This window comes from Conger conger, chromosome 8 (genome assembly GCF_963514075.1).
Source record: "Conger conger chromosome 8, fConCon1.1, whole genome shotgun sequence".
Classification (NCBI taxonomy): Eukaryota; Metazoa; Chordata; class Actinopteri; order Anguilliformes; family Congridae; genus Conger; species Conger conger.
The window spans coordinates 54985464-55008434 of NC_083767.1; the positions used below are offsets into that span (position 1 = coordinate 54985464).

Sequence of the window (22971 nt, forward strand, 5' to 3'; positions counted from 1 at the left end):
AAAATGAATAAGTAGAGATTGCGTGTCTGCAGTGTTAAATATTTAGTTTGAGCGAAGGAAATGTGTTTATCTGGGGGTGGGAAATGAAGACCACCAATCAGAAGGCATTGACCTTGTGGAGAGTTTTCTGTGTGTTGCTGGAACAGTGTTGCTATGCGGGATTGTGCATTAGGGTGGGCCTGTCACATGGTTGGTGGACTTTGGTTTGTTTTAACTCTGATTGGATATTGACTCATATGAGGTCTAGTGTTAATCTCCACATCTCCATCGGAAAGCGGAACGTTACTTTGTCCTCTTACGCCCACTCTCACATTTGAAACCAGTACTCGCGTAAACCACAAGTGCCTGTGCACAATAATATGTGGTTTCCATTTGTTCTGCTGTCTGAGAAAGCAAAGTGTTTGGTTCAGTCCTGTTCAGTGTTTATCTGGCCTTGTACCCCTGCCAATTTGCATTTACTCTATGCCATTATTTAATTATATTGTAATACTTTACGATGCCACTTCAATGCAATGTGTATGTATGAGTGTCTGTGCTTCTCTGTGTGGGCATACAGAGGTATTCATGTGTATGAGCACACAAGTTGTCTGTATACGTGTGTATGTGTTCATGTATGTTGGAGGGCGTGTGAGTGTGTGTAAGTGTGTGTATGTGCACGTGTGTCTGTGTTTGTGTGTGTTCATGTATGTTGGAGGGCGTGTAAGTGTGTGTAAGTGTGTGTATGTGCATGTGTGTCTGTATATGTGTGTATGTGTTCATGTATGTTGGAGGGCGTGTAAGTGTGTAAGTGTGTGTATGTGCATGTGTGTGTGCGTTTGCGTGTGTGTGCGCGTGCGTGTGTGTGCGCGTGCGTTCGTGCGTGTGTGTGTAAGTGAGTGTATGTACATGAATGTGTGCGTGCATGTTTTGTGCAATACTGCATGTACTGCAATACTGCATACATACTGTCCGAAGAACTGCTGCTCACTGGATGTTTTTCACACCATTCTAGAGACTGTTGTGGATGAAAATCCCAGGAGATCAGTACTTTCTGAGATACTCAAACCACCCTGTCTGGCACCAACAGTCATTCCATGGTTAAAGTCACTTAGATCACATTTCTAACCCATTCTTACATTTGGACTGAAAAACAGCTGAACCTCTTCACCATGTCTGCATGCCTTTATGCATTTAGTTGCTACCACATGATTGGCTGATTAAATATTTGCATTAACACGTTGGTGTACAGGTATACATAATAAAATGGTCACCAAGTGTATATTTGTGTACTGTATGTCTGTAAGAGTGTGTGCGTAGTTAGGTGTGGGCGGGTTTGTGTGTACATGTGTGGATTGGCGTATGTATGTGTGCATGTATGTGAATAATTTGTGTCTTTACTGTATGTGCCTGCCTTTGTCATTTGTGTGAGGGCAGGTTGACTGTATGAACCTTGGCGCCAGTGTGCAGTGTTACACGGTTTCCTTCCTATGATCAGAGCTCGGAAGCAGTCAGTTGCGTGTGTCACTATGCTGAGTGGAGCTTGGGGGGGTAGGGGGGGGGGGGGCATTTCTCACATTATCAGCATAGACCAGACGGAGGGGGGGTTGTCCAAGCCAGCCTCGTTACTAACGGGAACAGGGTACATGTGATCACTGGGAATCAAGCACCCCCCCCCCCCCCCCCACTGAAACCACAACTGCTGAGCATTGAACTGAGTCATCGTGCTGGAATCCATTAAAGCACATATACTGGAATGGGATTAAGCAAGTTAATTGTCCAATTGCCAAGATGGCTTGGCTCACGGGTGGGGTTGGTAAGGGTTGGAGATGGTTATGTATGGGGAAGGGGGAAAGGGGGGTGGGGGGTTTGGTTAGCTAGATATTCTGTCTCCTTTTCTCTCTTCTGACCAAGTCTGAACCATCAAAAGTCCATCAAGTGAGGCTTGTGTTTAACAGGGGACTGCGTTCTATATACGGAGGTGATCTTAGGATAATGTATGGCCTGTGTTTTGGTGGCTTGATGTTATTTCCTGTCCAGCCTTTGCACCGTTACATTACATTACATTACATTAATGGCATTTGGCAGACGCTCTTATCCAGAGCGACGTACAACAAAGTGCGTACCCATAACCAGGGATAAGTGCGCTGAAAGACCCTAGAGGGAAGTACAATTTCAACTGCTACCTGTACAACAAAGATAAGGACTAGGACCTATTATTATTCTTTTTTTAAACAAACAAATAAACAAACAAACAAAGCAAAAGTGACCAAACTTAACTATCCAAACACTGCTTACCTAGCCAACTAAAAATACCGATACACAAAGTAAATCACAGAAAGACAACAATTAAGGTTCACAGGGAGGTAGGGAGGGACGGGGAGAGGTGCTGCTTGAAGAGGTGCGTCTTCAGTTTTGCGCTTGAAGGTGGGGAGAGATTCTACAGTTCTGACCTCAACGGGGAGTTCGTTCCACCACCGTGGAGCCAGAACAGACAGTAGTCGTGAGCGTGAGGTGGAGGTTCGGAGAGGGGGAGGTGCCAAGTGGCCTGTGGAGGCTGAACGAAGAGGTCTGGCAGGGGTGTAGGGTCTGATGAGTTTTTGTAGGTAAGCTGGGGAAGACCCCTTAATTGCTTGGAAGGCTAGCACCAATGTTTTGATTGGATTGGATTGGATTGTTTTGGATGGATTACAATCAGTTGAGAGCAGTGAAGAAGAAAATCAAAGGAAAGGACAAATGGACAGGATAAGTATAAATGTTAAATTCAGTTATAGGTAAAATGAGTAGAATGGAACCATACCAGTGCATTTCCCTGATCTAATGAGAGGTCTAAAAGTACCGTTTAGCTCCAAAATGCAAAGGCTGTTATGGAAGCTCCTCTACGATCAATGTCCTTCCCCTTCCAGAACTTCAGACAGCAGAGTGACCGTTGTGGTATGTCGTTGTGCACTGTCTCTTTCTTCACTTAAGAACGTCTCCTCAGGCTGCCTGGCAGGTTTCATTAATGCACGTTTTGTAATCTTGTGCAACGGGGTATGTCACAATCACACAGCATACAGTACATACAATACAATCGTGTTTACATCAAACAAACATGTCAGGAATTCCGGTATTATTAATAATAGTAGCTATGAAAGAATCACAGTAATGTAATCTTGTGCAACGGGGTATGTCACAATCACACAGCATACAGTACATACAATACAATCGTGTTTACATCAAACAAACATGTCAGAAATTACGGTATCATTAATAATAGTAGCTATGAAAGAATCACAGTAACACTGCTTAAAGCATATTGTTTTACAAACGTATTATAGTGTGTGTGGTAAAATGTTCAGCTGTTTTAATTTCCTGTGGATGTGCCTGCCCAAACAGGCATGATGCAGGGAGCACTGTGTGATTCACAGATTCTGGGGGCTTCAGAGTAGGCTCTGGAGTGGCTATAATGAGATCCATGGTGGCCTATTAGGAAGATAAAAACCCATAACGTGCACACTGCATTTATGTCGGTTTAAAGAGGCTAATTGATCTCACTGTTGTGGGGATTTTTAACATTTAATTAGTTTGTGTGCTTCTCTTGGTGCGACTTTTGCTTAAGCATTTGGATCGATGACAGTATTGTCAGTGGTTTCACTGAGTGGGCAGGAATGAAATTGCTTCCCCGTCAGACTGGAAAACTGCTGTCTCTGTTCAGTCTTGCGTCTGTTTCAAAGCAAGGTGGACCCTCCTTGCTGTATTTTGGCTGTATTCAGACAGGTGGAACGCAGGGAAGGTACTGGATAGAAAAGGGAAGGTGTCAGGGTGAGAGGTCAAACCCTCAGTCATGCAGGGGGGACTCGTCATCCAGCCTATGGACTGTACCACTCATCTCACCCACTGCTGCATCTTTTGAACAGATGACATTACATTACATTACATTATTGGCATTTGGCAGACGCTCTTATCCAGAGCAACGTACAGTTAATTAGACTAAGCAGGAGACAATCCTCCCCTGGAGCAATGCAGGGTTAAGGGCCTTGCTCAAGGACCCAACGGCTGTGCGGATCTTATTGTGGCTACACCAGGATTAGAACCACCAACCTTGCGTATCCCAGTCCTGCACCTTAACCACTACGCGACAGGCCGCCCTGTCTTTGCTTTGCTTTGCCCTGACTTTGCTTTTGGGTCACATTTTGCCTGACACTTTTATCCAAAGCGACTTGCAGTTGATTAGACTAAGCAGGAGACAATCCTCCCCTGGAGCAATGCGGGGATAAGGGCCTTGCTCAAGGGCCCAGTGGCTGCACGGATCTTATCGGGGCTACACCGGGGATCGAACCACCCACCTTGCGGATCCCAGTCGTGTACCTCAACCACTACGCTGCAGGCCGCCCGTTACTGTTTTTAAACTCAGGGCAGTCGACACAGCTCAGCTTGATCAGTCTGACCTGTTCGAGCGCAGGTTCTCGGGGGGCCTGAAGACACAGGCCTCCTGGTGAGACACGCCTTATCTGATAGCATTCAGCGCTAACGAGAGCTTGGATAATGACTGGTAGACTCCAGAGCAGCCGGCAGGCAGGCAGTGTATCTGGCTTTGCCCTCTTGGCCTGGTTTCCTGTATAGTTATGAATAGACATGTGTAGACATGATCTCATAAAAGAGAAGCCAGGAAACAGGAAACACCCGTCCCTACTGCGCGCAGCGCAGAACATGTCCTCCGACAACGTGCACCGTGTCCATTTCGGCTGTCTGGGCTTTTAGTTAGGCCTGAGGTCAGGTCAGCCCGCCCACGGTGAAGTGAAACGCTCAAGGAACAGTACTTAGTGTGGTATACGGTGTTCCTCGAGGGTTTGTGTCTTGTTTCCCGCATGCTGATTCACTTCTCTGCAGCCTTGATGTGGGTCTGTGAAACTCCGGGTATTCAAACGGCCCCAGAAAGGCGTAGGGTAGCCAGAGAGCGGTGGGTGATTAGGGGGGAACAATGCAGGGACTGTGCCCAGGCTGTCTGGGTGAGAACAGCCGGACAGTGAGAAGTGCTAATCAGCTTGCCTCTCATGCAAGGTGTTTACTGTAACCAGTTTGTTTGGCTGTTTTGTTGTTTGTCTTGTTTTTTTGTTTTTTTTTGTTTCCTCGTGCCCTTGTTTAGTGAGGAAACACAGCCCATGTGACTGTCTGACTCTGACACAGGCAACTGCTGAGTTTTGTCACAAGTATACTGATGACTGAAAAAGTTAGTTGACATACTGCTAAGCAGATCGCTGCAGCAACCAGACTATTTTTCCGTCTTTCATGACGATGTGGGCCCACTGAAAGTCAGTGTTTCAGTTGGACCCGATACTATTTTTATCCCCTTTAAATGGATTCTCTGTAAAAAATAAAAAATAAAAATTACATATTCCAATCACTGTTGTGACTAAGCTTGCTGCTATCACAGTTACATTTTACATACAAATAAACCAATTGGCATAAATTGCTGATTTAAATCTGGCCTGGATTAAATCAAAATGTGCCTTAACTATATATAAATATTGTAAATACTATTTTTCTTCCTTCACAAACACTGTTTTGCAAGTCAGTGTTGGTGATTGCTGAACTTGCCAAATAGTTTTTTTAAAGAAAACTACAATCATAATTGGTATGGGCCAATATTGATTGAATGAAGGCCTCTGTCCTGGTCATATCAAGGTGATTTCACATAGTGCTCTCTGACGGTCACCTGTCCTTTTTTCTTCAGGCAACTGCTGAAGACGGAGCTGGGGTCCTTCTTCACGGAGTATCTCCAGGTAAGAGTGAGCTGAACCCTACAGGCACAATGTGGCTGGCCTCCGAAAACACCAGCCTTTGAAAACAATTAACGGTAGCAGTCAAGAACAGTTTCCTGTTTGTGCCATTAAATACCTGCCTCTCCTTCCTGCGGTGTTTTCCAGAACCAGCTTCTCACAAAGGGCATGGTCATCCTAAGGGACAAAATAAGGTTTTACGAGGGTACGTATAGAAGATAAACTACTCACTTGTGTTGGTACTGCCTGCGTGCTATTCTGTGTGGAATCACTTTAGCGCATAAAAAACAGGAACTTACTTCACGAGCACAGCCTCTGTCTGTGGTTCGAAGTGACAGGTGGTCGAGGCTCTCCAACCACCGAACAGAAGCAGATTTTACAGATACAGCACAATGCAGGTCCAGGTGAACGGGCAGTTTCTCTGTGATTTAGTATGTGGTGTGAGCTGTGGTACTGGGGCAGGTGTGGAATCTAAATGTACCCTCCTTCCCTTGCCAGTTAGGCGAGTTTGTGCACTCTTGTTTGGGCATGCTGCTTCTGGGGAAGCTGCTGTGTTCGTGTTTATTTCCCATCTCTGCTCTTTATTTCCTTAATTAGCAAAGTCATTTACTCAGATCGACAGTTCTCGCACTTCCGAATGCGAATGACAAAACCTCAGATTAGGTCGACCTTTCGCCGTGAATGTTTACCGCCCTGTGTGTTTCGGTGGAACGTAGTTGGGTGAAAACGTATAGGTCAGTGACTAATTGGTCCAATTAAATTGACGGTGTGGGGAGGCAGGAGGGGGAGATTGCTTGGAACAACATTCACACCGCACACCAGTCTCTCCTGGCGCTAAGCCTGGCAGCTCTGGCCCAAGATCCAGTGATCTTTTCTGAGAATTCCCACATGATTCAATTAGCGGGCCTTTCTACACTGACTGCAGTCTCAGAACGGCACTAATGGAACAGGCTGGATAAGAGAAGACCGTGTAGGGGGAGCCTGTGTGCATTTCTGCTTGAATGATACTTGAATGATAGTTTGAGCACAAACTGCACATCACTGCCAGCAGTTACTCCTCTCCAGCATTGAAGCTATCTGTTTTATAATTAATTCCTTAATGCTGGCCGTCAGTTTGGTTTCTGGTTAATTGGCGCGCATTGACTGTCGGTGTTGGATTCTAGTTAATTGCTGCGTGCTGCCTATCAGTTTCGATTCCGTTTAACTGCTGAACACTAGCTCTCAGCCTGCTTCGTAGTTGTTGTGGATGGCTGGTTCGGGGCCTGGTTTCTGGGTGTTTTTTTATGCGCTGGCTATCAACTGTGTGATCTGAGGCTGCTCTGTGATCTGCGTCATGGACTCAAACCACCAAGAAGAAGGTCTCTCTTTATGAGTAAAACCTGCCCCACAACAAAAAACACGGCAGGCCACCAGAGTCCTCGCTGCAGGGCTGCAAGTATCACGCCTTCGCCCGCAAGACACACACTCCCCGTCTCCGCTCTCTCTCTTGTGTCTCTCATGGTCTCCGCACTGAGATGAGGCCCCGGGGTGTTTATTCATTGTGTGAATTGGCATTGTTCAGTCAGGGGGAGATTTCTCACAGAAGTGGGCTTTGAGACGCTGGCGTGCCCTCTCTGTCCAGGGGCTGATCTGCACGCTCTGGGTTTCTGTAGGTCAGAAGCTGCTGGACTCTCTGGCGGAGACCTGGGACTTCTTCTTCTGCGATGTCCTGACCATGCTGCAAGCCATCTTCTACCCTGTTCAGGTACAGTCCTCCAGCACTATGGTTTGACACGTAGTGCTGAACCAGTCTGAAACAATGCAGAATGAACAGAGCCAAACGCACAGCAGTACAGAACATTCCGGCATGGGACATTCCTTTGAGGAGCATTCCCACATGCATTCTGTGTGTGTGTGTGTGCGCATATGTGTGTGTGCGTACATGTGTGTGTGTGTGTGTGTGTGTGTGTGTGTGCATATGTGTGTATGCGTACGTGTGTGTGTGTGTGTGTGTGTGTGTGTGCATGTGTGTGATGGTGTGTGTCTCTGTGCAGGGTAAGGAGCCCTCAGTGCGTCAGCTGGCTCTGCTGCACTTCCGCAACATCATCACCCTCAACATCAAGCTGGAGGACGCGCTGTCCCGCCCCCGCGCCCGCGTTCCCCCCTCCATCATCCAGATGCTGCTCATCCTGCAGGTAACTACTGACACACCTCTGTACAGAGCGCTCAACGGAGGAGGTACTGACACACCTCTGTACGGACCGCTCAACAGAGGAGGTACTGACACACCTCTGTACAGAGCGCTCAACAGAGGAGGTACTGACACACCTCTGTACGGAGCGCTGAACAGAGGAGCTACTGACACACCTCTGTACAGAGCGCTCAACAGGGGAGGTACTGACACACCGCTGTACAGAGTGCTCAACAGAGGAGCTACTGACACACCTCTGTACGGAGCGCTCAACAGAGGAGGTACTGACACACCTCTGTACAGAGTGCTCAACAGAGGAGGTACTGACACACCTCTGTACAGAGCGCTCAACAGAGGAGGTACTGACACAGCCTGTGTAAAGAGACAGGGGTTAAATGAGGATACACACATGTGCGTGTGTGTGTGTGTTTGTGTGCGCATGTGTGTGAGTTTGTGTGCGCGTGTGTGTGTGCATGTGTGTGTGTGCTTGTTTCTAGGGAGACTGAGATATAAACACAAAAGAGACAGACAGACGGAGGAAAAGACAGACAGGGCTGAGTCATTTCTCTTCAGAATTCATCCCTGTTCCCTGGTGAACTCACAGATTAGTCACTTAGACAGTGCTGCCAGCTGCTGCAAAATCCCTCCTCTCTCCCCCCCCCCCCTCCATCCCCTCTCTGACCCCCTGCCCCCCTTCCCCTGTCTGCCTCCTGTCTGCCCTCCATCCCCTCTCTGCCCCTCTCTGCACCCCTCTGCCCCCCCCCCCCCAAAGGCAGTGGTGGAGGAGAGGAGAAGTAGTGACAGGGAATGTGTTGAGCCTCGTGTGCCCTGCTTTTGGGAGAGGAGAGGAGGGGTCACACACTGTGTGAGGTGTGGTGGATGGTCCATAATAGATCTCAGACAGGGTACGATGGACGGTGAACACATGGGAGAGTTTTTAAGGCTTGTTGACAAGGAAAATGAATACAGTACTAGTGTTAACGCATCGTAAGGACGTGTAAGCATCCATCTATCATACGCCATTGGAGAGTAAAATGTGTGAACCACAGTTGTAATGGTCGTCATGGTGTGGCGATTCTTCACAACATTGTGATGAGCGCTGTCTCCGAATGTGTCGGCAGTGTGTGGGAAGGTCCCGTACACTCGTTCCAGTTCTGTCTGTCACACAGCCCTTGTAGGGACTTGTGGGTAATTGGTGAGCTGCAGGCCGGCGTCTGCTCAGTTGACCTGCGTCAGTAGGTCCTGCTGTAGGCCAGAGCGGCCCTGCGGCGGGAGTCTGGGGCTGAATGAGCCCGCGGCGGTGACTGGGTGAGGAAATGGCCGCTTACTAATGCTGCTTATAAGGGCTCTTCGTCGGAGCGATGGGGAAGTCTGTGCGTGATCGACAGCCTCGGGACCCGGCCCTTTTATGCCCCGCGCGGGCGTGGAGCCGCAGGAGGGCGTTCAGGTGTTGTGGGGGCGGGATGCATGTTCCACTGCACCCGTTTTGTCGCAGAGGGACAGAGGCTTGTGACGATTTGAGCGTTACGATGACAAGCCGGTCTGGACCGACCGGTTGGCAGTGGTGGAAAGTCCAGGGGTCGGAGAGTAAAAGCAAAGCCTGTGGCGTAGTGGTTAAGGTTAAATGACTGGGACCCGCAAGATCAGCGGTTCGATCCCCCGGTGCAGCCACAATAAGATCCGCACAGCCCTTGAGCAAGGCCCTTAACCCTGCATTGCTCTAGGGGAGGATTGTCTCCTGCTTAGTCTAATCAACTGAACCACTACGCCACAGGCTGCTGAGGCCCGTGCCGTGACCGTGGTTTGACCGGGAGGCCCGTGGGCTTGCAGGGGAGGAGGGGAGGAGGGGAGGAGGGGAGGAGAGAGGGGTGGAGAGATGGGGAGGTGTGGGATGTGGGTTCTCATTCTCACGCTCCACTCCTCTCTCAGAGCACGGGAGGGGGGGGGGGGGGGCTGTGCTCCCGCTGGGCGGAAACCAGAGTCTGGGGGGGGGGGGTGTTGGTTCTCAGAAAGGACTGGGGGGGACCGCTGGCACTTCTCTTTTCTTTTTTTCTCCACCGCGGCCAGAACAGAGACGCTTTCCCGCCTTTAAGCGCCGGTGCTATCTCTGTTTCCTGTCTCACGGTATCTCACGGCAGGCCGTTCTCACTCTCCGTTCGGCATGAATTTACGTGCCGATTCTCCACGGGAGGAACTGTGAATTCACTTCAATAACAAGGAAAGTTGGTTGACGGCAAACAGTAAGGAGAAAAATATTTTGGAATCTTAGCAGGCATTCTTTTTAATAAATAAGAAATAGGTGACTCCTGACTGTGTGGCCACAGAACTGAACAAAAGCTGGTCTGTGGTGCTGTGTGTTGGTGCTTTTGTGGTTCTCCTGTGAGGGAGGGGGGAATGTGCTTAGTCAGTTCGGAGGCAGGAATACTTGTTCTGTTTTGTTTCACTAAAAAATATGATGCACTTAGACGCTATCCAGTGGCAATACAGCCATTGATGCAGTTCAGGCTTTAACGTTTGACTCTTTTTTAATCTGATTGTGAAGTATAGAGTAGGGGCAGAATAGCATTCTTGGGGTAGTCTGGAATCTAATCTGCAAGGAGAATTTAAACCTATGAGCAACTACATTATGACGTACAGAAGTGCATGAACAAAATAAGTATGAGCTACATATTGTTATATGGTATACATAACCATATGCTATACAAATCAAAGTGTATTATTCAGTATTATTATTATATATCTGCATATAACTGAACAGTACAAACAAAATATTGCTTTATAGCGCCATATACGCACTGTATTGCATTATATAGGTCAGAGGAAAAAGAAACCATCTGGTTAATTTGTTGGCAGATTTCGCCCTTTGATAGATGTGGAACAACCGCTCAGCTTCCTGTCTGAGCCCACACCCTGTGCTTTATGCAGATGAGAGCTACGCTCACAAAACTCTGAGATAACAATGAGCCGTTACTGGGGCGTGGGTGCCTAGCAACCAGGTAGGTCAGAGATAGTCACTGCGAGACCCCCCCGTCAACTTGTTTCCAGGCAGCGGAAGATGTACAAGCGTTGAGAAATCGCTGATATCTGGCCATTACCACAGTGACGTAGAGCGTTTGAAACACGCCACGTTGTAAATCTGCTGAGAAAAAAACACATGCTAGTAAAATGAATCACTTAACCAGAAAACAAGTCATGAATGTCTAACACACGCATCTATGAATCAACTCAAGCAGACGCAAGGAACCAGCACACAGAACGCCACCTCCTCTGTGTGATATTTTAACTGAAACCAAGATTGGGGGGTGGGGGGGGGGGGGGGGGGGTAATTATTCTGAAACCCGAGTTTTGGCTTGACGAACAACAGATCAATGGGGTAGAAAAGTGCAGCTCAGCACGAGCCGTTCCAAAAAGAGAAAAAAAAAAAAATCTGAATTTCATCCGGATAAAAGCTCGGCGAGGGGCTCTCTCTCTCGGACAGCAGCGGGCCGGAGCTCATCTTCATATCAAAGACCCGTCGCTCCCTTTCATGGGCGGGGACGACGGGCACGGGCCTCCGACGTCCCCCGCGTGTGTGGAGCGCTGTCGCGGCTCCTGTGTGGGGGCTGCCCGCTCCCTTTGATCTGCAGAGAGGCGGCGGGGGGAGGGGGGGGGGGTGACGCTACCTTTGTTTTTCAGGTTACCGCGCATGGCTCCAGTGTCGGTGTGCTGTGCACTGTCTCAGTTAGCTTTCCGTAAAAATCCATTTCATTTTGGGGCTGCTGAAATCCTGGCCTTTATTATTATTATTTCTTCGGGATAGACCCCCACGCGTATAACAGCCAGTGTTAGCGGCGGCTCACAGGCTGGCTCACAGCTGGTCAGAATGTCCTCTGAGGAATTTCAGTCAGCAGGGTTGTCACTGCCTTTCGATACGAGAGCGCCCTCTCTGCTTGATCCGGTGCCTGCAGTGTGGCTGCACCAGGTGCTCGTGATGAATCTGCTTCTGACACACTAACTTGCGGTGTAATGGCTGTACCCCATATCCTTACACACAGCACTAGGTTCTGTGGCACACTGGGCACATGGGACAGAGGGGGGGGCGTGTAGAGGGTCAGGCTGTGCTTTTGTGTGTGAGGGGTCTGGGGGTGCTTTTGTGTGTCATCTCACATAATGGGTCGTTGGGTTCATTTTTGTTTTTGTTTTTTTAGTCTTGCAAAGCTGTGTGTTGATATGCTTGTGTGGAAAATGGGAGTGGCCTCATGCTGTACCTCACGCTCACCCAGCTCTTCAAAGAAAACTCAACAAAACAATAAAAATAATTTATATCCGGCCGAGCGGACATGTTACCAGCATTCAGATTTTTGGAAACATATTATTAACACACAGCCTTCGTGGCTCATTCCGCAGGGGTCTACTCTTCGTCTTATCTCATGTGCGTAAGGTCTTTTCTTCTCTCTGTTGTACGTCGCTCTGGATAAGAGCGTCTGCCAAATGCCAATAATGTAATGTAATGTAATGTCATGTTGAGTGGACAGGGGAATTGAAATAATGCAAAGGCTAAATAAGTAGCAATGAGTAGCATCTCTTATCAGCCACGTTGGCCTGTTTGCTCCAGTGTAATGGATAAGACATGCAGTCCTCTATAGAAGTTCAGCTTGCTGGGGATTACATAGCTCAAAGAAGCATTGACTGGCTGGGAATCGAGAAAAAATGTGAATTAGGCGAATGGAATGTCCTTGCTCCTTCTGGCTCGAGAAAGCTTCAGGAGCCTCCTAATTTTGGCTTCTATCTCTTAGAAGGAACATTTGCAACTGATTGGAATTTCCTTAATGATGGCAGACCGTGACCGATTTCTAGGTTAGGCAAAGAACAAGGTGATGTGGTGAAAAGTAAGTGATTGGAAAGAGCCCCTGGAGTTGAAAGTTAAGTGGTGGGTGGTTGAATGCTTCAGGCCGACATTCAGTCCTATATCGGTGGTTCGAATCCCGGTGTAACCACAGTAAGATCCGCACAGCCGTTGGGCCCTTGAGCAAGGCCCTTAACCCTGCATTGCTCCAGGGGAGGATTGTCTCCCGATTAGTCTAATCAACTGTATGTCACTCTGGATAAGAGCATCTGCCAAAATACCATTAATGTAATGTAATATTGAATATGCCAGTCTTAACATTTACGGCAGTGTTTACAGCACAACTCTGCAAAGACCATTAGCTGTTTGCTATTCTCTGAGTATCTGTCCAGTTAGTTGTTTGTACTGTTCTGCAAAGCAGTTTCACTCAAGTATGTCAGCAATTTACCAGCTAGAAAAGGAAAAAAACAGGCTCAGCATGACTGTGGTCGCGGTGACATTTATTCAAAGTGTTGTGCTGCTGCCTAATTACAGCTAAACTACCACGGCTTCACGCACCGCTGCAAAAATATATTTGTCTTTTCTTGGATGGCAAAACAAACCCAGTCTTTCAGATTTTATGTATTTATTTAATAATTTGTTTTGATATATTTGTTATGATTACTTTTTCCAAGATGGTTCCACAGGCTAAATGTATTCAGTGGAGAACTTGGTTGGTTTACTGTGGGGATTTAATTTTCTTTCATGCAGTTGGTGAGAATCCATTACTGCGCTAGACTGTGTGCTGAGGACCAAGTTCTGTAGATGTTCTTTTGCACAAGCTCAAAGCATCTGGACACTCACCTATTTAAACTATGGGTCCTGAGACTAGTAAAGAGCCATAGAAAACCTGAGGCAATCAATTGGAAGCCCTTTCCCTGAAAAGCCCATTTTGTAAATAAATGAAAAACATTATATGTTTTAATTTGATATGATTTTGCATACACTTTATTAGCTATTTATTAGACTTATTTTTTAGACTTCTACTGCTGTAGCATATCCACTTAGCATTATGATGCATTCTGTGTTCAGACATGCTCTTCTGGGGACTGTGCCATGCTCTGATATGTGTGTCATTTTAATCAACTTAATATACAGTGGTTAAAAAGTGTTTCATATCTTTGTTTTCAGCACAGACTCGGCTACAATAATATGGTATCAAAAGATGACAAAATGTTGTAGAATATCCAATTAGAAATATTAAATAAATTACAAAAACTTCTGCTACTATTTTTCAACACCAGTTGAGAATGGGAGGGCTAATGGCCTTTTTTCAATGAATATTTATGTGGTATGCAGTCCTGTCAGGTAAGTAGGCTTTTCACACCTGGCCTGACCCCTCCCTACCTCTAAGACAAAGCCTTTCCACAAAGCAATACTCAGTGAGCCATTTAGAAGACAGAAACAAATATATTTTCTGACTCAGGAATTTATTGAAATCCCCACACAGACTACATACAATGGAGATGCCGTTCACAAACACTTCAAAGTCTTGCGTGCCATTTTTCAAAACAGTTCCGGTTTAGCTGCAAGCACAGAGGGGCATCACACTCTTTGCACTTCCACGGGGTGCTCTGTTTTTTCCCAGTGTCCCTCCTGCAGAGTATGCACATCCTGCGGCTATACGATGCCATCTTGCTGACATCCAGAGTCTGTGTGGCTGTAGGCACAGGCACATGATTATAAATGGCCTGTTGAGATTCCTTACGTACCTTCTTTGAATCTGGCGTAGGCCCACTGCAATGCCTGCATGGATTCTGCAACACCTGCTTGGATTCCTTGCGTACTTTCTGTGAGCGTGGTGTAGACGCAATGCAGTGCCTGCGTGGCTTCTTCGCTGGCGGTAAACTAGGCTGTGTTTCCTCATCAGCGTCTCTGTGACCCTGTAACTCATCAAGTTGATCCTCAGCTGGTGGCGTACTTGGCGTTTCTTCTGCATCTTCATCCCTGAAAATAAAATAAAAACAAAATAGTTCGGAAATGTGCCACAGGTACATCATATAGCCTACAAACGAAGATGCCTCTTTGCCTACTAGCCTACGTCTTAGACAGAATGCAAACGTATTATTTTGAGATGTAATGGTTAGAATCCTTCATAAATTCAGAACGGAATGGGAACTTACAAACACGCGTTGCTGAATATTCAGACGAACATAGAGAAGTTGCAATACAGCACATGTATTTACCAATATGATCGTAAGAAATACACTTGCTCTTGGGAGTTGGTCTGTTTAGTTGTTTTTTTCTGCTATTTCACCAAACGTAGATACAGTATGCTAATATTGACTGTGCCAGGACACCCCGTTTTAGAATCCTGCCTACTCCACTACATATTTATAATTTTGAGATGCACTGGTTAGAATGTGGGAATTTACAAACGCGCATATTACTGAATATTCAAACGAAGTTGGAGAAGTTGCAGTACACACACAAGAAATCCACTTACTCATGAAGTTGATCCTTTCGCTGTTCGAAATGACACCGCTCTTCGTCAATGTCGACATCTGATGAGTTTCTCGCCTCTTCTTCATTACCGCTCTCCCACAAGGCATGCAGCACCTGAGGTCCAGTCGTTCCAACCATTTTGCTTAATGAAACGTGTTCCGGGATGAAAAATGTTTACCTCAAAAGAAGTGAATAGCCTATGCTTCTGCAAGTCACTTTATCCTGCTTTAGAGTAGGCGTTCTCGCACATGGCATCGCCTCTCCCCTGCCAGAGAATAGCACATTATCACCTCGTTTGATTGTGAATGAGATGGGCCGGAATTCGCGTTGAGCTATATTAATTAGTAAAGGTTAAGAAATCGCACTGGTCTAATTCATCTAATTTCAAACGTTTTAAAACAATCCTAATACGGTCCATTGTCTCTATTGGTCAGTTTGCGTTCCAGCCGTGTCAATATCCACATATGCACGGCTAAATGGCATGTTCACATATCTTTTAAAATTACTCCGCGTTTTTACTTAATGTGATCATCATCTCGCCGCTAGTAGCCTACTAAAGTAAAATGAAATGAGTGAGTTTAAAGTGTCCCTTGATTTGGAAAGGAGTCGAAACTAAAAAACACAACTTAGGCAACATCCTCGTATCGAAATACCAGCAAGACCCCGCCGAAGCACTATGAGTTACTTCAAAAACTGCACGTTATCTGGCAGTGTCCCGATAAAAGTCTACAACAAAAACAAATGATTGTGTGTGTGTGTCAGTGTCGTCTGGTGTAACGTAAACTAGCATGCTAGCTAACGTTAATGCAGTGGGGATAAATTATTGCAATAACGTTGCTTCGCCGATATATTGTGGATATTGTCACCGCTAGCCGGGTGGTTAGGCACAAAGCGAAGCGTTACATAAAGCTTAAATATTATGTGTCAATAGGTGCATTGGGAACTCCAGATTCGAAGGTTTCTGTCAATATGTTCGTTGCATCTGTATGATAAAATCGCACAAAGTTAACTATCCAAATAAAAAGGAAAGTTAATCTCATCTTGTCGGAATCGTCGACGAGGCTCCCCACCCCAAAGGAATGGTGCCTCTCACTTGAGACGCCCTTCTCTCCGGGCGTCATGGTCTATCTCTGGCTTGAGAATGGAAACAAATCAATATCAGCAATGTTTTAAATAATACAATTAACATATTGTATGTATATGGAAATAGTGACTGTCAAAACAGCATTTCTCAGGAACAGCATGGGCAGAAGATAAGGAGAGGGAGGGAAAGGAGGTTAGGGAAACCACAGCCTTGCTCCTGCTCAGTGCTGGCTCACTGTGACCACACAGCCCTCTGACACCCTTTCCTGTGTGCGTGTGTGCACTTGTGTGTGTGTGAGTGTGTGTGTGTTTGTGCGTGTATGTACGCATACGTGTGTGTGTGCGTATGTGTGTGCGTGTACACACATATGTGTGTGTGTGTTTATATGGGTGTACTGATGCGCATGTTAGTCTACGTGTGTGTGTGTGTGTGTGTGTGTGTGTGAATGTTTGAGGCAGCATGTCTTCTGGAAGTGGATGTGTGAGGAACAGAGAAGTGAGAGAACCAGGAGTAGGGAGAAGTTAGCCAGTGAGAGGTCTGGGGGAGATCCCCTGGAAGCCTCATGTGTCACTGCCCCCGTTTTAAGGACAGTTTTGCTTCATCTCTGAGGAGCTGACGTCAGTACACACTCACCTCACTTCCATGCTCTCCAGGGGAGCCTGCTGATGGGGCATTCTGCAGCAGACTCGCTCATTTACTGTAGATCTCTCATCATTCTTTGTGATACAATAGGGAAAAAAAAGTCATCCATTTTGTGAAGCTGTTCCATTTCTGAAAGCTACTGCTCTCCCATCTTAATTCACTCGGACTCCCAGAAAGCATCGCCCTCAACATCGCAAAATCAATCAATCAATCCATTTTTATTTGTATATAAGACGCGGTGGGAACTTGAAGCGCCTTATTGATGGTAGGGTAATCCAATGAGTAATTTCAGAGGATGGTGTAAACAATAGAAGTGAAGTTCCAACAGCTGCTTGGAAAAAAAGGCGCCTCTGGTTTGAACAGCAAACAGGAAACAGTTTCAGCAGAAGGGAAGTTCTCAGGGAAGTTTGAATAGCCCTACCAATCAGAAAGAGCAGATTAATCATTACATGCAGCCTGCCTCCCAGGAGTTGGGTGGAGTGAGTGGAGGGCATCATTACTTAAACATAATTCACACAGTGTGTCTTTCACTAAGAGTTTATCCCACTATGGGCCTGGTTTACATGCCTGGCACATGCCGGACCAATAACATGCTCAGTGATTGGTCACTGTATTTGTTTGGCACCAACCATTGGTTGAGTCCTATAGGGTTTCCCATGTGCAAATGTCTTAGTAAATGTTACTCTCATTAAGAGGTAACTTATATCTGCACCCCTTGGTTAGGTATAGCACTATGGGAGTGCACCAATATTAGCAAGTAACACTTGAGTATCATTGCACAGTTTAATTAGCATGTTACCTGCTATCCCTCCTTCCAGTTCCATTACATTACATTACATTAATGGCATTTGGCAGACGCTGTTATCCAGAGCGACGTACAACAAAGTGCATGCCCATAACCAGGGATAAGTTCGCTGAAAGACCCTAGAGGGAAGTACAATTTCAACTGCTACCTGTACAACAAAGATAAGGACCAGGGCCTATTTGAATTTTTTTTTTTTTTTTTTAACAAACAAATAAACAAAGCAAAAGTGACCAAACTTAACTATCCAAACACTGCTTACCTAATCAACGAAAAATACCGATACACAAAGTAAATCACAAAGACAACAATTAAGGTTCACAGGGAGTAGGGAGGAACGGGGAGAGGTGCTGCTTGAAGTTCCTGTATCCGGGTTGTTTAAAATGTGACATTAGCTTTGTCTTGACCTGGATGAAACTATGCATTTTCCCAATCCCAAATGCTTCCGGAAATGAGATTCGATCAAAACAACTTTTTTTATCGTAAATGTTTAATTTGTATTTTTTTTGTACATTCCAGTGGACCCTAGGTTGTGAAATGTAACATGTAAGATTGAATGGAATTGTGTTGTTTTATTTAATAGATTAATGTGGTGAATGTCTGAAGGCATTTGGAAAAAAAACGGTAAATAATTTGGAGTGGAGTACATTGTAATGGGCACAGGGTCTGAAAGGGTTAAGTGTGCTGCTTGCTTTTTGAGTTTGTGGTTTGATTTGAGGATGTGGCGTTTGCGCGGGGGAGGGGGGGGGGGTGCTTGAGTTCCATTCTTTTGACAGACAGGTCTCAGAAAGCATGTCAAAAAGCATATTAGGAAGTACTTTTTCACACAGCGAGCAGTCAATTTGTAGAGTAGCTATGATACCTGTAGGGGAGGCAAAAACACGGGGGGTTTCTGAGCTGAAGGGCCTGTTCGCATCATTACCTTATGTTATGTTATGTTATGTTAACTCAAAAATGATCCCCCTCTGAATTGGGATTGTGTATTGACAGGAACAAAGATGATACAATCGCACAAATTGGTCACAGAAACCGAGAAATCTGTGTGAAACCTGAACCTGAGTGTTTCGCGGTGGCTGTTAAAAAAAGACAGACGGGAAGTCAGCGTTCAGAGAGGAGGCAGAGCATCTGGTTAAAAAAACGTTTGAGAAACACCGTGTGAAGACACGGGGCTGCTGACTGACGCATCCTGTAAAAAGGCCGGTTTTCACCCTGATAACCGATTCACTCCTGAGCCAACACTGTGACCTCCACTGGCTCTGCTCTCTCCCAGCATGTAGCGGCTGTGCGGCTCAGCCGACGGACCAAACGGTCTCAAACTGGGCTCTTGGGAGGGTTCAGGAAATAGTTCATATTTCTGTTCCCACATTTTATAAATGACGTATTTTAACATGTCTGATGAATTATTTAAACCGCTTTTCTCGTTTACAATACATTACATTAATGGCATTTTGGCAGAATGACTTACAGTTGATTAGACTAAGCAGGAGACAATCCTCCCCTGGAGCAATGCAGGGTTAAGGGGCCTTGCTCAAGGGCCCAATGGCTGTGCTACACCGGGGATCGAACCCAGTCATGTACCTTAACCACTACACGACAGGCCGCCCGGTTTGCTGTTCAATGAACAAATATTGAGTTCAATAGCGATATTAGTAGCTAACCCTTGCATTAAACCTAACCATAACCCTAACCCTAAATAAGATATGTATCTTTCTGCTGCTAGGGCGGCCTGTAGCGTAGTGGTTAAGGTAAATGACTGGGACCCGCAAGGTCAGCGGTCCGATCCCCGGTGTAGCCACAGTAAGATCCGTGCACAGCCGTTGGGGCCCTTGAGCAAGGCCCCTTAACCCTGCATTGCTCCAGGGGAGGATTGTTCCCGCTTAATCTAATCAACAGTACGTCGCTCTGGATAAGAGCGTCAGCCAAATGACACTAATGTAATGTAATGTAATGTAATGCTGCTGTGTCTTTCAGGGTGTCCACGAGTCTAAAGGTGTGAGTGATGACTACCTGAAGCTGGAGTCCCTCATCCAGAAGGTGGTGTGCCCCTACCTGGGCACGCACGGGCTCTTCTCTGACGATGGCACCGTCATGCAGTGCTCCTGTGTGCTGGGTGAGGCCCTCTACGCACACTTAGCTGCCCACAAACTCGTTTCTTTCTATAGATAAATCCATCTCTCTCTCTCTCTCTCTCTCTCTCTCTCTCTCTCTCTTTCTCTCTGTAAATAAAGAACACCTCTCTTCCTCTGTTGAAAAAAAATGCACACCTCTCTCTCTCTCGTATAGATAAACTGCCCACATTTCTTTCCGAAATGTTCCTCTCTCTAGATTATGATCTCTCTGTGTACAAACCAACAGACTCTCCTCTGTCTCCCTCTACAGGCAGACACACGCTTATCCTCTATGAACCAACATTCTCATCCCTCTCTCCCTCTATAGGCTAACACACTCATTCCTCTGTCCCTCTATAGACCTCATACTTATCCCTCTCTCCCTCTATAACACACTCCTCTCTCTCTCCTTCTATAACACACTCATACTTCTCTCCCTCTATAGACTAACACACTCCTCTCTCTCTCTGTCTCTCTCTCTATGACATGCTGGTCTCTCTGTCTCTCTCTCTCTCTCTATGACACGCTGGTCTCTCTCTCTCCATGACATGCTGGTCTCTCTCTCTCTCTCTCTCTCTCTCTCCCTCTCTCTCTCTCTCTGACACGCTGGTCTCTCTGTCTCTCTCTCTATGACACACTGCTCTCTCTCGCTCTATGACATGCTGGTCTCTCTCTCTATTATGACACGCTGGTCTCTCTCTCTGACACGCTGCTCTCTCTCTATGACACGCTGGTCTCTCTCTCTCTCTCTCTCTCTCTCTCTCTCTATGACACGCTGGTCTCTCTCTCTCTCTCTATGACACGCTGGTCTCTCTCTCTCTCTCTTCACAGAGAAGCGTCTCCAGCGCCGCTGGCCCAAGCCCGGTGAGCCGGTGTTGAAGAACCCGGTGGTGCGCTCCAAGAGCTACAACATCCCGCTGCTGACGCCGGTGGTGGAGTACGAGTCGGACGCGTGCTCGGCGGGCAGCGTGGGCATCCGCCGGCACTCCGTGTGCGAGATGACGTCGTGCGCGGAGGAGCAGGGCTACGGCGGCCTGGGCCCCGGGGCGGACAGCAGCTCCCGGGCCTCGCTCGCCCAGCTCAGCCTGCCCGTGGAGCCGGACCCCGGGGCCTGCGGGGCGGCCGGCCAGGCCACCCTGCCCTCCCCCTCCATCTTCCCCGAACTGTCCCTGGGACCCTTCCACCCGGCCGAGGAGGGCCAGCCGTCCCCCGCGGACCGGGCCCCCTCCCCCCTCCCCAGCTGCTCCTCCAGTCCGGAGACCATCGTGGACCAGATACTGGAGTCCATGGACTCGGAGCCCGAGGGCATCTTCATAGACTTCCCGCACCACTGCTCGGACCCTCAGGGATACGGCAGAGACAATGGCAGACAGAGCGTGGTCTAGAGCACACCCCGCTCACACACACCCACACACACACACACACCCACCCACGCACACACACCACACACACACACACACACACACACGTCAACTTTCTACAACACGCATTTTATACGACTTTTTAAAAAGCTTTGATAAACAAAAAGTGTTTTTTGAGAGGGTTTTTTTTGTTTTTTTTTTGTGGGTTTTGTTTTTGGTGTTTGAATGTTTAAAGACTTTAGGTAATTGGCGTTCCCCGTGCTCATTAACAGTAGCACTGTGAACAGGTCGAGGTCCCAGTCCAGTGAAAAGTGGATTCTAATGTGATTCTGTCTCGGGGAGAGGAACAGGGGGTAGACATCGCATGGGGTTATATACCTTTGGGCCTCTCCCAATTTAAATTGTTGGGTTTGTTTGTCTTGTGGTGGTCTAGTATCTTGATGCAGATGTCGTGATGGGGTGTGAATTGAGAAGAGGGTCCCCCAGGCTCTCCTGTGAAACATTTAGAAATTTGCAGAGCGATCGGGTGTCAAAAGCCTGATCGCTTTTTCAGCTTTTATTTGTGACTGACATTCTGAAGAACCGGGGATGGTATAAATATTCTATTATAATTAAATTAAAGGCAAACAAATCCATCTATCTAATATGCTTCATATGAAGATATACATTTTGTTTTTATTTTTTTATGCTATTGGTTTATTATTTAAATGAAAATCATATTAAAACCTAGTTTTATGGAGCATACTGCCCTTGCTCATGCAAAGTTTTATAAATTCTACAAACAATGTCTGAATTGCAATTATACTGTGGTACCAATTCAGTATTTATATTTTTAAAGTTATACTAGATATTAATGGCAAATATTTAATTAGGAATACAGTGATTGACAGAAGTAGAACGTGATTAATCACTTCTAAATATATAATTACTTGTTTCTTTCATGTTAGCTGATATAGTGCCCAAGAAGTGTTTTTTATACACTTTTAGATTTTTTCATGTGTTTTATAAAGGGAGCCAAAAGTGCATGTATTTTACACAGACATAACACTTTTTAAAGTGGTGCAGAGGTTTTTAACATTTTTAAATACCTTTTTTGTTTTATCTTGCCGATCTTTGATCTGATTCAGAGTGACCTTCACTGTACATTATGATGTTGCTATCATTATTTATATGTGATTTTATATTTAAATTATGAAAAACAAAAAATTTCGAATCAAAAAAACCTCTGATGAAAATTACCCTCACTGTGTGTATCGGTGCTTATGATGAATTCAGTTCCTCATCATTCCGCACAATCTTATTTGAAGCTGCTTCTGAACTGGAGTCCTAAAGGCGTGTATCAGGAAAGGCTGGTCCTTTGAGGCAGGGTCATTATCATTAAATGAGAATTAATAAACATGATAAACTGCAGATTTATAATCCATTTTGTATCTTTTATCTCATTTTAATTTCCACACGGGGAACCAGTTGGGATGGGGGTTGGAGAGTTATAAGAATTATTGCAAAACAGTAATTACTATTATGAATCACCTAAAAATCTGACCACAGATCGAGGTGAAGAAAATTCAGAGGTCAGAAGTATTCCATCAGGATTTTTGCTCTCACTCTTTTGGTCTTTGCTGACCACACTGTAGTCCATAATAATTTGTTGTTGGTGTGTGTGTGTGTGTGTGTGTGTGTGTGTGTGTGAATGTAGGCAGGACATTTGTAATCCACTGATTCTCAAAACAACAAGCACTAAAATGTAATGACAATGT

The 22971-nt window shown here is 46.2% G+C and overlaps 1 protein-coding gene across 3 annotated transcripts in view; it reads left to right on the forward strand.

The window, feature by feature from the left end:
* The window catches only part of prr5a (proline rich 5a (renal)), a 40149-nt gene extending 17525 nt beyond the window's left edge, over positions 1 to 22624 (forward strand). For all 3 annotated transcript variants that reach the window (XM_061251518.1, XM_061251520.1, XM_061251519.1), the window contains 6 exons: positions 5693 to 5741; positions 5886 to 5943; positions 7391 to 7482; positions 7772 to 7912; positions 19717 to 19855; positions 20685 to 22624. In XM_061251518.1, coding sequence (XP_061107502.1) covers positions 5693 to 5741; positions 5886 to 5943; positions 7391 to 7482; positions 7772 to 7912; positions 19717 to 19855; positions 20685 to 21238 — 1033 coding nt within the window. In that variant the 3' untranslated portion in view covers positions 21239 to 22624. The remainder of the gene's footprint in view (positions 1 to 5692; positions 5742 to 5885; positions 5944 to 7390; positions 7483 to 7771; positions 7913 to 19716; positions 19856 to 20684) is intronic.
* Positions 22625 to 22971: the final 347 nt, after the last annotated feature.